Consider the following 18155-nt stretch of genomic DNA (forward strand, 5'->3'; position numbering starts at 1 on the left):
TGTTGTTATGGCCTGAGCCTAGGAAGACAAGAAGTGCTTCACCCAAGGTCAAGGTCACATGATGAGGAACTAGTAGGGGCTAGATTCATATATACCCAGAGCTATCTGGACCCTCTCTCATTGTGTGAGTCAGGTCAGTATTCTCAAACTTTAGTTAGTTAAAATCAAGGATTCCCTACCCTGATTCCTGGGGGATGGTGGCCAGGGGAGGTAATAAGTGAAGCCCAAAATTCTGCATTTTAGTAATTCTGCAGCACTAGTAAGTGATATCCCCACCAGGTGATTCTATTGAAGGAGGTCATATTACATTTTGAGAAATGCTGCTCTAATCTAAGCCTAGAGGGTCAAAGATGCAGTAGGGAGCAGGCGACCCTCAAGGGACATGCATATCAAATTTCTAAAAAGATACACAAAAAACATTAGCCTCTGAGAAAGAGACTTAGGGGTCTGGTATGAGAGTGAGATTTATTTTTAAATTTTTGTTTTGTGGTTCTTAAACTTTAAGCATGCACAATTTTTCTACTAAAAAACTAACTTGGAAAAAGATCATTAATTTAAAGAGCTTATTATTATTAATGCATTACCCAATAAATAGGTGTAGGTGCTCAGTCAGTAAATAGTCCTTTCTTCTTTTGTCTTCCACTCAAAACATTTGCCATCCCTTCCCTTCACTCCCTACACCCACCCAAGTTATCTCCACTTTGCATCTGATCAGTAAATACTAATTTGACGCATATTGTATGCTGGGCACTGTTCTAATGATATAGCTGCTCATATAAAACATAGTTCCTCCCTACCTGCATGGATCTTCCAGTCTCCATCCTCACCTCCAGCAATTTTGATTTCTTCATTTCTGCCTCCTTAGCTTTATACAGCCCATCCCCACACACAAACCTCAAGCAGCCTTCCCACCCCTCCTTCAGACCCTGACCTAAATTCTCCTCCACGGAGCCTCCGCACTCCCAGGACACTCTCAGCACATGGACTTCACAGGAGCTTGGGCCAGCTTCCTGCTGCCCTCTGGTGGGACCCCTGGGCCCACAGTCCCTCTTTTCTAGGGCCTGCCTCTTCTGACTTCATATCTACTACCCCTTGGGTGGGCAGGTCCTGGGGATCTCTGTGCCCAGAATATACTGGCTTTTCCTGGACCCTGTGGCTCAGAGTTGGGATCTCTGTGACTCTTTGGAGTAGGCCAGGAGCCAAGAGACTAGACTCGTGTGCTCACTGTCCCCTCACTGTGTGACCCTTGGCAAGCCCCTTCCTTCTCAGCTTCCACTTACCCATATACAAGTGAGTCCTCCAATTAAGTGGCCCCTGGATTTCCTCCTCTGATTCTAAGTCAGTGGTCATATGCAGTCTCCTCACATTAGACCCTTAGGCAGTTCCAACTTTCAACTAATACAAATATTGAAAAGCAGTAAAGTAGGCTAAAACAAGTTACAATAATTAGGGAAAAAAACATGAGTTCTGAAAATGGACGAAAATGCTTAAAAACTCTTAAAGGGTTGAAAATTGCCTTATGAAGCATGAAAATAACAGGCACCAAAGGAAAAATACCAGCAACTGAAGAATATTCACTTTCAATCAAAATGTTGTATTGAAGAGAGTGCTTTCAGAAAAATTGCTTTAAGCCCAGTCATGTCTCTGTGGGAGTGTCTCACCACTGGGTTTCAGCCCGAGGCAAGTTCACTATGGGTTCAGTGTGACCAAAGAATTGACAGTAGAATGTTTTGCGGTCAAAGGGTTATACCCAACTTTATTCCCATGGTGGCAGGTCAATCACTAGAATCCCATCCACTCAGAGCAAGTCTGCATGCAGCAAGCTGGTCTCTCCCTCTGGGCCCCTCTGGCGCGCACAGCCATCCCCTGGGCCTCTGTCCTCGGTGCTACCACCACTCCAGCCTCTGCTCTGCTCTCCCGCAGCCTTGCAGCCCTGCCACCGTGTTGCACAGAGCACTGGGTGGAGCTCTTTATAGAGTCAATAGCAATGTATTTCCCACACGTGTATAGCGAGCTAGCCAACCAGGGCCAGGTGAGAATCCTGGCCACAGGAATATTCATTTTATCCACAGGGAGGCAGCCGCAGAGCTTCTGTCCCACTCCCCATGTCCTTGGTAAAAGTTTGAGATCCCCAATCCTGGTGAAATAAAGACCAGACCAACAGCGACATGCACACACCCAGCAAGCGTTTACTGGTTCTCTTCTTGCCAGGCTTGGTGGTGGGCACTGGGAATATGAGGCAACCAGGGCTTTCCTGCCGTCCTCCCCCCGCAGGGGCTCACTGCAGTCTGACAAAGCAGACACATATCTACACGTAATTCCAGTCCAGGGTAAGGCGAGGCAAGCACTGGGAGTCGTGGCAAATGGACAAAGGCAGGCAGGCCACGGCCCTGTTCTTCTAGCAGCCATGGATCTGTAGAAACTCAGTCTCCCTCTTTAGGAAAATGTTCCAGTTATTTTTGCTGTAAAAAAATGATCTCAATAATTAATAACTTAAAACATTCATTTTATTACGCTTAGGATTCTGTAGGTCAAGAATTCAGATTGGGCATGGCAGGAATGGATCGTCTGTGCTCCAAAATGTCTGGGGCCTCAGCTGGGAAGACTTGGTGGCAGGGGGTGACTCAAGGGCAGGGGGCAGGAGTCACATGGAGGTCTCTGCGTGTGGCCTAGGCTCTCACAGTGGGACCCCAGGTTCAGCCTTCCTATGTGGAACCTCAGGACCCTAAATAAGCATGAGTGTCTCAGGCAACCAGGGCCTTTTCCATCCTCACTTCAGAAGTCCTGAAGTCTCCCTTCCCTGAATTCTCTGTTAAGAGCAGCCACAGGCCTGCCAAACAGGGAGGGCAATCAGACCCCACCTGACTGGAGAAGAGTGAGATTCTAAGAAAGCAAATGGGCCATCTTTGACGCACTCTACCACCTCCAGGTGTACGCAGGGCCCCATTTACTGCCCCACATGGGCAGAGCCCAGCTAGAGGTAAGATGGCAAAAAAGCTGGGCCCTTCCCGCCCAAATCATGACTTCAGTTTCTACTCCTCCCTGACGACTTTACGTCTCCAGCCCAGAGCTTTCTTCTGAGCTTCAGACCAGTATGTCCAACTGCCTGCCTACTTTATCTTCCTGCACCGCAGTTTCTTCTGAACAATGGAAATGCTGACAGTTATCTGTGTCAGAGTGGCTGTGAGGATTAACCAAGATCAATTTACAGTGCATTTAGGGTCATGCCTAGAGCGCCTAAGTGCAGGGTCATGCCTAGAGCGCCTAAGTGCTTGGTAAGTCATGATTTGACATCTCTATTTTTATCTTAAAGACTGTTCAAACTCAACATCCCCAAAACTGAGCTCACAATGTGCTTCCCCCCCAACCTCAGTGCTCCCTGTCGCTGTGAATGGGTTGTCACCCCTCCTTCTGCCCAGGCAAAGACCCAGCAGGCATCTTTCATACCTCTCTCTCACTTCCCATATCCAACCCAACTCCACGTCTTGACAAATTTATTTTCTAGATGTTTCTCTAATTCTTCCACTCTTCTCCATCTCTACCCTAACACCTTAGTCCAAGCCACAGTCTTGGACTCTGGCCTCCTCACTGGTCTCCCAAATTCACTAGGTCCAGTGCCCCTTCCCCCTTCCCTCATTCATTCTTCACACAGCAAGCAGACAAGAGTATTTTCAAAATGTAAAGCTGATCGAGTCAATCTTCTTGATTAAGACCCCTTAACCCTGTGGCTCTAAAGAAAAGGCAATGCCTTTAAAAAGCCTAGTGTCCTGTGGGTCTGGCCCCTGCCTCCCTCCCCCACACTCACTGTGCTCCCTGCTTGCCGCAAGGCCTTTGTACAGGCTGTTTCCCGGGCCTGGAATGCCCACGCCCCCTCCCACAGCACGCCCCCTCACTTGGGAGGGCGCTCCGCCCCTTCTGCAAGGAGGCTTTCTCTGCCCCTCTTGATGAGATTCCCCCACACACCCATCAGGCCCTTGTAGCCCCAGGTGCATCTCCTTTGTAGCACGTTACAGTGGGCGTCTACATTGGTAGAGGGATTATCTGATTAATCTCTCTCCTCTCCAAAACCCTGTAGGTCCCATCAGGGCAAGGCCCATGTCTTGCTCACTATTGTATCTCAAAAGCCTTAAACAGCACGTAATGCAAAGTTCAATAAATATTTCTTGATGGGAGGGACGCAGGGAGGGACGGATGGACGGATGGATGGGAGAGGAGAGGGTCCAGGGCCACTGCATACATTTAGACAATGTTGCTGAATGAAGAAATGGGCAGGTTGGGCAGAGCCCAGAGGAGGATTCACACATCCACTTTATTTTCCTACCTTTAGGCAGGCACAGGCCAGAAAGGAATCTGTTAGGATGTAGGAAAAAGTGATTGTCAGAACCTGCACCGCTCATCCTCCCTGCCCTGGGGCCTCTCTGCTGGAGGTGTTGGGAGACTTGAACACTTTCACCTGCTTCCAGCATTTAGCAGGGCATAGCCAGTAGGGACTTGAAGGCTACCTGCTCCAACCACCTTCTTTTCCAGGTAAGAATCAGCCAGGCAGCAAGACTTGCTAAAGTTCACACAGCACCCCTGGGGGGGTGCAAGGATGCACAATTCAGGGCTTAGGCTCTGAGGGACCTGGGATCCATTCTGCTGTTCACATAACTCCTTCCAGGCAGGGAAGAATTGAAGTCTCACCACCTGAATGGCTACCTGACCACACCCCAAAATCCCAGGTGAACTTCCTCAGTGACCCTCCTGCCATGCACTCTGCCTGCCACCACAAACCTACCCATGATGACTGCTTCCCTTTCTGGACCCCACTCATTCTTAAGGCCAGAGAACAGACCTTCAACATGGTTGAGTGTCACAGCTCAGGCTGCTTTGAGGAAATAGTAAGGAATAAGCCCTCTGTTTCTAAAGTCTAGTGCCCAGTCTCTGTAGCCTCATATTGTCCATTTGTCCATGTAACCTTGGGCAAGGGACTTCACATCAATTTTACAAGAGGACACTGAGGCAAAGAGGAGTTAAATAATTTCTACTATACAGGGTTGCTATAAGCCTCAAGATTATGGAGGCAAACAGTGGTTATCCATAACTCCCAGATCGTGAAGTTAAAGGTGGTTAGTGGTCAGGGGCCCTTTGCATCAATAATGACACTTTAATTAGTGCAGGGCTTTGCAATTTACAAAAGCCAACCATGCCCTTTGAAGCTCTGTGAATTTGTTCACAAATAACTATTACTATAGGATCACAAATAATGTGCCAGACCCTCTAGGAAATGTATGTGCCTCTCCAAATATATGCTTTCAGACACTGCAACAAATTAGATGGAGAGATCTAGGGCAATGGAGAGAAACACTCTCTAATGACCCTCGAAGAGGACCTAACTGGTCTTCTGTGAAGACTAGTCTTGCCCTAGTCTTTGAGCCCAAAGCCATGTTGGTGAAGTGTGAGGGCCAGTGCTGAGATGGCCATGCTGAGAGGATCCCAGATCAGTTGAAAGTGCCCTTTCCCTGGACTAGAAGAGCTGATGCTGGCAGAGCAGGACAGCCAGACTGACACAGGACTGTCTCACATCTCCTGCGCCAGATGGTTTCTCTATCTTTATACCAAGCTCCCCCCCCCTTGGGGATGGCACTCCATCCTCAGCACCATGGCGTCCTCACATGGGCACCACAAAAGCAACCCAGGAGCTCCAGCCTCTAGCCTGCTGGTTAGTGCCTGAGTGAAGCAGGGCACAACCCCTAAGCAGCCTCTTCTCACTTCAACCTCCCAGCCCAGCTCACCCTCTCAGGCACAGACTCCAGAACCCCTTTACAGAGATAGCATGCTTTCTACTTGTCCAAGTTGTTCCTCCTCTTCTATCTTCTTCCCTCTCCCCATGTGAGACCCAGCAGACAGATGAGGAACTACTACCCAGCAGTAAAAAACAAACTCCTTTTGATTGGTGACCCTCCTGTCCCTGGAGGAGTTCAAGCAGAAACTGAACACCCACTGTGAGCAGCAATACCAACCCAAACTCAGCTGCCAGCTCCTGCAGACTCTACTTGTGTGATCCATCTCCCATCTGCTTCTGTCTCCAGGTCCTGTTTGGGCCCACCTAGGCTCTAGAAAGCAACCTCTCAGCCCCCTGCCCTACTGGCCCTTTCCAACAGCAGAGCTCTTTGTCTTCCACGGAAGAGTCCAGCAGCATGGCCTGCTCCTGGACCCTCCAGGAGTTGACCTAACTCCTTTCTTAGACTTTTCTCTCACTACTAGAGTTCACCAGATGAACTGAAATACTCATGGGACCCTCATACTGCACACTCTCCACCTCCATCCTTTGCTCAGCTGTCCCCTCTGCATGGGAGGCTCTTTGTCTGGGGTGAGCCCCTACCCCCTTGCCCAACCTGTCCTTCAAAATCCAACTGAATAGCCATCTCCTCTGTGAAGCCCTCCCAAATTACCTAGGATTTTTCCTTAATGCTTTATCTACACCTATCTTCTGAAGATAATTTCTATCTTGGGAGGTTTCCACACTTACTGGTAATGTGCCCCACCCCGACATTAGTCTATAAGTCTTTTATGTGGCATCAGGTGTCAGTCATCTTGTTGGCATCTGGCATAGCACTTTGCCCACAGCAAGCACTCAATGTGTGTTGAATGAGTTAGTGATGAATCCAGTGTAAAAACTGCTGTTCACCACTGTACTTAAGAATGCTTGTCACAAAAGTGCTCAACAAATATTTGCTGAGTGAATGAGCTTATAATTCTAGACCTCTTGGAGACTTTTACAATGAACTATGTTGGACATGCAAAAAGATAGAATATAACAAAAAACCTTGTACCTACCACCTAGCTTATGAAGTAAAACATCACGGACAGTTAAAACTCTGGGTACCTCTCCCCGGTTCTACTCACCTCCTTCCCTCTGGAGAGGTACCGCTATCCTGATTCAGGGGCTTATCATTCCCAAGCCACTACCCCATGTCACTGTTTATAGCACAGCAACAGGGAAGTGTAAGGAGCAGTGACCTCACATGAGGCTGGGACACTGGGAACAGTACCAGATTGGAGCTGAAAGGTAACTCTGATCCTTACTGAAAGACAACTAATTTTTACTTACTGTAAATAAATTAGAAAGAAACCATATAAAAGAGAATAGTGCCTAAATTCACTTAGATTCCTGGAAATTTAAAATTTGATTTCTCTTAGATCTATTTCCATACATCACAAATTAGCTAAAGTAATTTTAATTTGTCTAGAAGAACATGGGTCTTTATTATTTACACTTCTCTTAAAAAAAGTGAGAAAAAGGATCATAAGAGGCATTGCGATATACTGATAGAAGCCCTAGACATCCTAATGTCTTTAGTTTGAGTTACCTTTCTGAGTCTCAATTTCCTCATCTTTAAAATGGTGGTAATTTGAAAAAAACTAATGAATTTACGCCAAACCTCTTTCCAGAATCTGAACTTGAAAATCTGGAGTCAACTTTTGGGAAGTTGTAAAAAATCAGAGCAAATAACAAATGTTGAGTACTTTAAAATTTTAAGAAGCTGCTGGTATATAGCAGTGTTAGCATCACCAGCAAAAACATCTGCCACCTAGTAGCAAAAAAGAGGAACTGCATCTGGATACAATTCAAATCCTCAACTACACGATGGGCATCACAATTCAGACCCCTGCAAGGATCACTGCACATTTGAGGAAAGCCTCCAACATAAAACCAAAAAGGAGTTCTGTGAAAACAGACAATATAGAGGCGGAACAAGTTTAAGATTATCATTAGTATTCAGAAATGAGAAGATATTACACTAATGAAACAAGTTTCTATAAAAAAGTAACTAAAAGGAGCTCTGAGTAGGAGTGAGCTCGATGTGGCTTATAAAGGCTCAAAAGAGCCAATCGTTAAATTTTCAGGAGTTCCACAACTACAGGAATTATTAAAAGTTAAATTTTATATAGAGCTCAAAGGCAAATAAATTATATTCAAACCAAATGGAATATTCAAAACTCATAACTTCCTAATTGTTTTACACTATTTCTTTATTATCCATGGTCTTGAATCATTTGTTTACTGTTTCTGTACAAGGGAAGTACTTTACAGTGGTCTACTACTGAGCATCTCCTTCTAACTCCATATTGTAATGTCCTGTTGGTAGCTTGAAATTGGCCATAGTTTTCACACCTCAGAAATAGGTAAACACTACAAATCAGTTGTCCCCTCTCCCCAGAGCTAAACATTTACCAACGTACCACATACATATATACATAACAGTAACCAATACACACTGGATCTGGGAAATTAAAAATATGAAGGTAGAAATGAAAAACTTTGTAAGATTAGAAAATATAATTGGAACCTTCCAGAAAGTAGGAAAAGAAATGGACAAGTTGGTAAAAGATTAAAATAATCAGAGGATCAATCTGGAAAATGTGATGTGCAAATGAGCTCCAGGAAGAGAAATACAGAAAATAGTGTGGAAGAAATATTAAAGGAGTGTATGTAGTTCAAGAAAATCTCCCAGTACTGCAAGACAAATTTTGATACTTAAATAGCTCACTGAGTACCTTGGAGAACAAATGAAAAAAGAGAAAACCAAAATATTGCAAATCTCAAAACATTAGGCAATAAAAGCATCAAGCCAAGAAAGAAAAACAGGTTACAAAGGAGGTGAAGGATGGAGTGCTGGGTGGGAGGGTACACTCTCAGATAGGGCCTGCACTGTGAGGTTACAGTTGAATGGATACTTGAATGAAGCCACTTGGATAGCTGGGGGAAGAGCCTCCCAGGCAGAGGAATTAACAAGGACAAAGGCCCTGGGAAGAGTGTGTGAGACACTAGGCCAACATGACTAGGGAGGGTGACAGCTGGAGGCCACATCACAAGGGACCTTTGTATTGGACCCTTTACTTCTGTCCCTCCAGACCCACTCTACCCTCCTCGGCTGCCTTGGGAAGCTCTTTACTGACCATCTCACCAGGATCCCTTGACCTCTGGCTCCTGAGACATTTGGCCAATGGAAAGCACCTACAAGTTATCAGAGCAGGAGGCATCAGAACCCTTTACTGGGGGCTACAGCTTCTGTCAGGTGACTCTCACTAGCTTGGATTTCCCGTGCACTCTTCACGCTACGGGTGGAAATGCCTAATGCCGCCCCACCTTCACTAGCTCCAGGGAACCATACCATACACTGTTCCTTTTATTAAACTTTCCAAATTCTTCATTTGAGTGTGACATTTATCTGTTTCCTTCCAGGATCCTAACACTCCCTTGCAGTGCGAGGTATAAAGATTTTAGATTTTATTTTGAATGAGATGGGAAACCACTGGTTTTGAGCATATGGGACATCATGTGACATTTTAAAATACCACTCTAGATGCTGGGTGTAGAAAAGACCTTGGTGGGGATGACAAGGGGAAAAAGAACAGTAGTAAGGGTTAAGAGGTGACTTGGACTAGGGTAGTAAAGTGGTTAAGTGGTCAAGTTTGGTGACATACTGTAAAGGTGAGAGCCAAGAGAATCTGATGATTAAGTGGACATATGGGTATTAAGAGAAAAACAAGGCAAGGATGACTTAGGTTTTGGGTTCCAGGATCAATCAATCAAGTTGCCATACTGAGATGAAGATATCTGGGGAGAGAGGTTTGGGTTGTGAAAATTAAGAGTTCAGTTTGAGATACAGTCAGTTCAGGTCTTTAGATTAGAGATCCAACAGGGGATGTTGAATAGGTGGATGCCTATCTAAGGCTAGAGTTCAGGAAGGTCTGCATTGGTGGTAGGAGTTTTAGTGTATTAATTGCAAAGATAGCATTTAAAGCCATAGACTAAACAGAAATGAAGTCCAAGGACTGAGCCATTTCTTCAGGAGCTGGTAGAGGATGTTTCGCACCAAAAGGAAAGAGTAAATGAAGAGGAATATGTATGATGAAATGGGGAATCTGACACTAGAGGCAGAAAGAATTCCCAGAGATGGCAAAAGGAGATCCCAGAATTTCACGTCTTGAATAGTAACTTGTCTGTAGTGGAGCTGGAGGGTAAGGGTCCTGGGAGGACTATAACCAAGAAAAAAACAAAAGTAAACTTGATGGAACATACTGAGATTTAAACTCTTACTCAAAGTTTGGGGATGAATTAGGAACACGGGGCACTAAATAGATGGAAGAATAATTACTAACACATTTTACACTAAATATATGTATATTGAAATGAGTATACAATTATACAATTATACAGAAATGTAGACATAAAATATTGACTTAACCATAAACTACTATATGAGGATTCCAGGGGAAGAGGTGTAACTAAAAACCAAGAAATCATAGCACAATGTTATTTAGAGCAATTCCACATCTAAGTATATATCCTCAAGAATTGAAAACAGGGACTCAAAAAGTACACATATATGAAATGTTCATCACAGCATATTTGAAATAGCCAAAAGGTAGAAACCCAAACACCCATCAACTGATGAATGCAAACAGTAACTATGGTATATACATACAGTTTATTATTATTCAGCTGTAAAAACGAAGTAGTGATCCTACACTGTGAATGAACCCCAAAAACATGCTAAGTTGAAGCTAGGCATATAAGATCCCATATTTTATGATTCCATTTATATGAAATATCCAGAATAGGTAAATGCATGGAACAGAAAGCAGATTGGTGGTTGTCAGGGGCTGGGCAGACTGGAGAATGAGGAATAACTGCTTCATGAGTATGGGGTTTTATTTTGGGGTGATTAAAATGTCTTGGAATTAGGGTGGTATGGTTGCACAGTATTATGAATGTACAAAATGCCACTAAATTGCTCACTTTAAAATGATCAATTTCATGTTACATGAATTCCACCTCAATTAAAAAAAAAGGAGGGGGGATGTTACTTAGAAATAAGAAGGGGCTGTAAAGAGCTTCACATCGTGGGAACCCCTTCCCTTCTTGCTTCCAGGCCACCTTGGCAGCCATTTTTGGTTGAGGGCCCACTCGCACCTAAGGCAGAAAGACAGTGGCTGCAAAGACAAAGTTGCTGTGATCTATCAATTCCGGGCTCCAACTAGTATGAAGTGTCAAGTACTTGCTGGGACACAAACAGACTGAAAAATGATCAGACGGCAAATTCAAACTGGTCATCCTACCAACTGCCCAGCCTTGAGGAAATATGAGTACTATGCCATGTTGGCCAAAAAAGGGGCCCATGCCTACAGTGACCGTAATATCGAATTGGGCAGTGTGGAAAGTACTAGAGTGTGTACACTGGCTATCACTGATCCAGGTGACTCTCGGATTGTCAGAAGCCTGCAAGAAAAGACTAGTAAAAAGTCAATTATCAAAATTTTCTTTTAACAAAACTGGCCAAAGCTTGTTTACAAAAAAGAAAAAGTAGTAAGAGATTTATGTCAGAAAGAAAAACTGTGAGTTGAAAGTCGGTGTCCTACACTTAAGGCTGTAAAGGAAAGAGACTGTCTTTAGTTTTAAATAATGTAAAATGATAGAGTTTAAAATTATATATAGGCCTAACTTTGAATAAAAAGATAAGAAATACACCTGTCACTTGAAAAGACAATTTTTAAATGAAGAGAACAGTTGTTGAGGGAAACCTTCCAATCCTTTGGGCTCATAAATGGGATTTGGACAAATGATATGCATATGATTCCAACTGTCAAAATAGGTGTAACAAAGGAAAAGCTTACAGAAGCTTGTCTAAAGAGGGAGAATAAATGTCTAATTATGTAATCCTCACAATCATTTTAAGGATTCTTGAGATTTTTACCCCCTAACCCACACAGCCCTGAAGTGGCAGGGCTGTTTCTGAAAGCCAAGTTTGACCCCTCTGCCCACACTCAGAAAGGGCATCAGAATAGTTTTAATATTTTTTCTTACATTGTTCAATATCAAGTATATACATTTGTAAGGGCATTAAAAAACCTCCAACATGTAGTCATTTAATATTTGTAGTTCTGTTGGCCAGGATGCAAGAATTATGATGTAAATACTATAGTTAAAAAGAAAACTAGAGATGCCTTGAAACATCAAATGCTTCATCTACTACTGAATGTGTTGATCCAGAACCATCAATACCCAATGGTTTTGCCTAACTATCCAGTTTGCAAAGGATCATGCTGTGCATTACCTACCGTTTTACCTGTTTATCACTTTTGGAGAAATCTACCTTATTACAGCAGTTTATTTCTTGGTTTATGATAGTTAGCCACTTTTAAGACATGAACACAAAAGCACAAGGGATTAAAAATTTACATGTAACACCAGGTAAGAATTGGGTAAAATACTGAAACAGACTTGTTTCTATACTTGTTTTCCATCATTTATGAGTCCATTAGGGAGTCTGAATCAGCCTGTATAACCAGCATAGAGCACATAATGCTGGGTAGGCAACTCTGTGTCCTGAAGAAGTCCCTTGGGTGTGTGTACCCACAAAGCCCAGCACCACAGAACATTGATAGTATTTTTTACCTAGGTTCTGACTCCCTAATTGTGTGTGATTTTAAACACAACTCTAATTAGTACTTAAAGCTTAACTAAAACCTTATTAAATATATTAATTCAACTGGTAAAACTCAGAAAAAAGGTGGTACATACAAATGGCCTGTTTTAACTTTTCCTAAATTCTGAAGGAGTGTGGCTCTGTCACCTCACTGACCCACTCAGCATTCACTGGTCTCACAGCTTTTAACAACTCATTCCAGTTGTTGAAGAGATCTGCCTGTTTCAAACAGGGATACCCACACACCTCATTAGGTTGTTTTAAGAATTAATTGAGATTCAGTGAAATAAGCCAGGTGGAAAAAGACAAGTATCAAATGATTTCACTCATCTGTGGAGTAAAAGAACAAAGAAAAAACTGAAGGAACAAAACAGCAGCAGACCCACAGAACAGAAGAATGGACTAACAGTTACCAAAGGGAAAGGGACTGGGGAGGATGGGGAAAAAGGGGACATTACTATTAGCAGACATAATATGGGGGGAGGCACAGGGAAGGCTGTACAACAGAGAAGACAAGTAGTGATTCTATAGCATCTTACCACACTGATGGACAGTGACTGTAATGGGGACTTGATGGGGGGAGTCTAGTAACCATAACGTTGCTCATGTAATTATAAATTAATGATACATACATACATACATAAATACATAAACAAACAAAAGAATTAACTGAGAGATTCTGACAATGCCCAGGTGATGACATTTTATTTTAACCCACCCAGAAGTTTCAAGGCTCAGGATCGGAGTTCATCTCAGTTCCTGTTCCCTCTGCTCCAGATGCAAACTGTACTTGTTTACTGTCCCCTGAATCCCTTCTTCCTCATCTTTAAGCCTCACTGACAAAACTTGATCAAATATCACTTCATACTAAAGACTTCCTCCAGAGACACTTTCATATGTACAGCTGATACTACACTGTGGATAACATCACACAGTCTACCTCTGTATTTAACAGTGAGTGTATTAAAAATACTTAAAAACATTTCTGCCATGACATCGAAACAATTTTAAGTCACTGCTTGCCAGTCCCTTCCAGTACCCCCCATCTTTTATGTACCAACCACCTGTGAAGTTATAAACTGCTCAACTAGCTGAGCAATGAAGAGTTGCAATCGGTGGAATGCTACTTTGTAACTCCGTTAACTATACAATTCTAAAACACATCCACAACAAAAAAGATCAACATGTGTGAATTACTGATACTCATTTTTGGGGGGAAAGAAATACAAAACATCCTTCTAGTTAAACAACGGCTTTATTGCTTGGGTACATAGACAAATTTATGCAACCAGGGCAGAGGCTGTGGATGACTCACTGGAAAGGGAAAAAGGGGGAGGAAAAGAAGAGCTGGATTACTACAGGACCTCCATATTCATTCATAGATTCTTCCAGCTATTTCCAAACAGCTAAAATAAACCCCGGATATATAAAATGCACCAAACTGCTGAGTTCCTGATTCAGTTCACTGTGCTCAAGCATAATGAAGATGCTCATTCACACACCCAAGGAAAAACTGGCCAACATAAGGAAAAACCTTTTTGGTGGAAACTGTGTCTGGAAATTCATCATTACAGCATATAATCTATGCAAAAATTAAGGCAATATAATCACCTGAAACTTTATACACTATCTAAAAGTGATTCAAAGGGCTTTTTTCAGTGAACAATCTGCCACTAAGGCCCTTCGTTTTGTCTTTAAGTTTCAAAAGAGCACAGCCATGCCTATTTATGTACTATCTATGGCTACATTCCTGCCATAGTGGCACAGTTTAAAGATTAGTTGACCATATAGCCAAGGCCTAAAGCACGCACTGAAACACTTGCAAGCATTTTATTATAATTACTATTATATTTACTATCTGGCTAAGTCCTGTTTTTGTTAACAAGACGGGTTGATACTTACTATTTCCAATTGGGGGGGAGGACTCTTTTGGTCTTGTAATATCGAGCCAGGCGGTGAATACGGCTCTCGATCAGAATCAGACGGAATTTAGCATCCTTATCCTAAAAATAAAAATTTACAGAACTCAAGAAAACCAGTCAGAACTAAACATAAAAAAACTATCAAATATTAAGTGGAAACATATAGATACAATGCAATTTAATGAAAACAGCTACCCAATGCACTGTAATGAAATCGTAAGCTAGGGTTCATGTGGCTATCTTAAGTCCTTAAATTTAAGGCTCCCACAAGATATGGAAGCAACCTAAGTGTCCATCAATGGGTGAACAGATAAAGAAGATATGGTATATTACACAATGGAATATTATTCAGCCATAAAAGAAAAGAAAAATCCTCCCAATTCCAACAACACAGATGAATCTAGAGGGTATTATGCTCAGTGAAATAAGCCAGGTGGAGAAAGACAAATACCAAACGATCTCACTTATTTGTGGAGTATAACAAAGCAAAACAGAAGGAACAAAATAGCAGTGGACTCACAGACACCAAGAAGGGAGTAGTGGTTACCAAGAGAGAGAGGGGTTGGGGAGGGCAGGGTGGCAGGGGAAGGGGATAAAAAGGCACAATAATTTGCAATCACAATATAAGTTGGTCACGGGAATGTTAGTACAGCATGGAGAATACAGTTAATTATTCTGTAACATCTTCCTACATTGATAGACAGTGACTGTACTAGAGGTGGGGGAATGAGGATTTAATAATATGGGTAACTGTTGAACCACTGTGTTGTATATTTGAAACCAACACAAGATTGTGTATCAATGATACTTTAGACAAAAAAAAAAAAAAAGTAAGGCTCCCAGAAAACTTAACAGGACTGACTTGCAAAACTCTACAAATAAACACCTCAACATTTTCAACCAAGTGAAAATTGTTTCTACCCCCTGCCAAAATCTCTTTTGGTAGAAATTTTAATTTCAAAATTATTGTAGTGTTACTAGTTTGTGCTCTAAGCCACCTTAGATAATTCAAATCAGCTGCATTATACTTTATAAGCAGTTTTATTCTTACTTTTCTGTTCCTCTCAAGATGCTTCCGAACAGCAACAGCTTTCTTAATTAAATGGTAGAGGTCCTCAGGAAGATCAGGAGCAAGTCCTTTGGACTTAAGAATTCTCAAGATTTTATTGCCTGTCACAAAACGTACTTGTGCAACACCATGTGAATCTCTCAGGATCACACCTGAAAAACAAATACATGATAAATTCCTACGCCAGGAATACAACTGGAGCCTGAAATGTCAAGGCTCTGAGATCAAATCACTTTCTAAGTTTCCAATCTGTAAAACGGTGCTTACCTTTCACACATCACAGAGACTAACATGTGAATGCATGTAAAGCTCACTCAGATATCCAAAGGTGTAACCAACACTAAACAAAACCCCTTGTGGAAATTGCAAATGTCGGAACACCATCACCACAGTCAGCTTGCTGATTACAGGCCACCAAAGAAATCAATAGATTTCTGTTACGTATACTGGTTCTATTAATAAAACCACCTAACACTTATTCAGAATTTTTATCAGACACTCTAAAAGCTACATAGGTTCCTTCTAATCTCAAAACAGCACCATCTGACTACTTAACAGTCAATTACATATTTCCTATTGCATGTAACATCTCCACTAGACTACAAGCTCCAGGAGGGCAGATATTCTGCCCTTTTTTCTACTGTATTCTCAGGGTCCAGAACCACACAGCAGCCAAAAAATCGCTGAATGAAACCATTTGCACAAAGTCACACTCAGCTGAGGTTCAAACCACATCTGTGAGAAATTGTGACAAGCACTCTGAGTTGACAGTCCCAACTCCTCCAGTTATTATTAGCTATGTGACTTGGGGCTAGTTACACAGCTGCACTGTGCCTCAGTTTCCTCAACTGTAAGATGGAGAAAACTACTAGCATTTATTTTAAAGTGTTGGCTTTCAGAATTAAACTAGATCAGTATATGCAAAGCACTTAGAACCACCCAACAGAGTGCCTAGCCCATGGTAAATTCTCATTAAATTCTGTGAATATTTTAATAATTTTACTATCTTCCTAGTAAGAACTTGAGAGTTCAACAAATGAAGACTAGGCCTTGGGCATCAAAAACAGAGCCAGGAAAACGGACAATAAGTTTTCAAGGTAAGTATGGGATACATTTACGCCCGAAACCTTTTTTAGCAAGTTACACGAAAGCAGGCGGAAGAAGCTACATTAGAGAAAAATACTAACCGATTTGTGAGGGAGTCAGACCCTTCTTGGCAAGTTTGTAGATCTGCTCCTTCACGTCGTCAGACGTCAACTTCAGCCACTGTGTATGTAAATGAAAGCGGTCTTAGGGCTTAGAGAAACCAGGGATAGTACCCAAACACAGTGGCCCCTCCATCCTCATAGCCGCGCTCCTCTTGCACAGATGGCCCCCATGCTGGTGCAGCTTCCTCCGGGTCGAATGGTTCCCCCACCCTCTTCCCGGTCCCCGCACGCTACTTACGGTGGGGACGCTTCGGCGATAAGGCAGTGCCGACTGGGACAGGCCCTTCCTGGGAAAAGACTCCGAATGAGGTGGCGGTCTCTGCCACAGCAGCCCAAACAACATCCCCTCGACCCACTGCCCACATTCCCTCCTTTCCCCCCACGTCCGCGGAACGGCCCTGAAACCCAGTCGAAAACCCGAGCTCACCCGGGAGCATGCATGCGACCCATGATGGCGGTGATCAAGCAGCGGAAAAGAGAGCGAAGACGGGAAGGCCGCCGGAAGCCACCAGCACGCAGGAAGTGGCCTCACACGTCCCGCTTCCTCTCCTGCAGGAGGCGGAGTTACGCTGCGTGAACCCCGGCATACTACATATCCCGAAATGCATTTCATCGTTAGATTCCTCAAACAGCTGGACTACATATCCCGGCATGCATCGGTTTTTGAGGTGGATTTTGGCGGGACCAGGGAATTGAGTCTCCTCCAGCCGGACTGCCCATTCTGGAGGTGCTGCCAGGGTTAATTCCAGACTAGAAGGAGGCATGGCGCCTGCTGCAGTGGGTTGAGAGCTTGGACCCTGCCCTAGAAAAGGCTCTGACTGCGCTTCCACTGCTCAGGGAATTTCGGCGCCTGACGTTCAGCCATACAGTTGTTCATTTACCAGCGCTAGATCATATCTTGGGCACTACCTGCCTCAAAGTCCGCCCCCGTCGTTAATAAATTTACAAGTACAATACCATGATGATAAATGCTACACTGGAAGTAATTGTACTACCAACACCTAGCCACTTCTATCATTTATCTCTAATCCTAATCTAAAATCTGGGTTGGAATCACTGACCACGGAGAACCGACTCAGGTATTTGAACCATACCTGGCGGATCTCTATCCCCTCTACCCGCCTACCTAGCACCCCTCCACTCTCCCCTGCACCATGCTGTGGAGCGCTCAGCTGGGCGGGGAGGAGTGGGGCAAATCATAGGGCCGCGTGCCCGAGCGAGAAAAGTGGAGAAAAAGAAGAGCTTTGGGAGCAAGATTGCAAAGGCAGGAGCTGGATGAGATGGGGTAGGGAGGACGAGGGAGAAAATGAGGTGTTCGAATTTGCTGGCAAAAATAACTGCCACTGAAATTCCAAGACAAACTCCGTGCTGATGCACAGGTATGCGTTTAAAGAATTGCGCGAGTAAATTGCTCAGAAGCAAGAGTCCTGGGGAGAAGGGAGGCCAATAAATGCCTATGACAAATTAGAAGTAACTAATG

At 43.4% G+C, this 18155-nt stretch overlaps 2 protein-coding genes across 2 annotated transcripts in view; both read right to left on the reverse strand.

The window, feature by feature from the left end:
* Nucleotides 1-13712: 13712 nt before the first annotated feature.
* RPS13 (ribosomal protein S13) lies at nucleotides 13713-17222 on the reverse strand. Its single transcript, XM_036877037.2, has 6 exons — nucleotides 17103-17222; nucleotides 16914-16962; nucleotides 16655-16733; nucleotides 15450-15619; nucleotides 14379-14479; nucleotides 13713-13790 (listed from the first exon to the last, which is right to left on the reverse strand). Exons 1-6 carry the CDS (start codon nucleotides 17123-17125, stop codon nucleotides 13757-13759), a joined length of 456 nt encoding a protein of 151 aa, XP_036732932.1. The 5' UTR covers nucleotides 17126-17222; the 3' UTR covers nucleotides 13713-13756.
* Nucleotides 17106-18155, reverse strand: part of PIK3C2A (phosphatidylinositol-4-phosphate 3-kinase catalytic subunit type 2 alpha) — a 121838-nt gene continuing 120788 nt past the window's right edge. Inside the window, exon 34 of the transcript XR_008999244.1 lies at nucleotides 17106-17224. The gene's annotated coding sequence lies outside the window, so the exon portion shown is untranslated. The remainder of the gene's footprint in view (nucleotides 17225-18155) is intronic.

The sequence above is a fragment of the Manis pentadactyla genome, chromosome 9 (genome assembly GCF_030020395.1).
Source record: "Manis pentadactyla isolate mManPen7 chromosome 9, mManPen7.hap1, whole genome shotgun sequence".
Taxonomy (NCBI): domain Eukaryota; kingdom Metazoa; phylum Chordata; class Mammalia; order Pholidota; family Manidae; genus Manis; species Manis pentadactyla.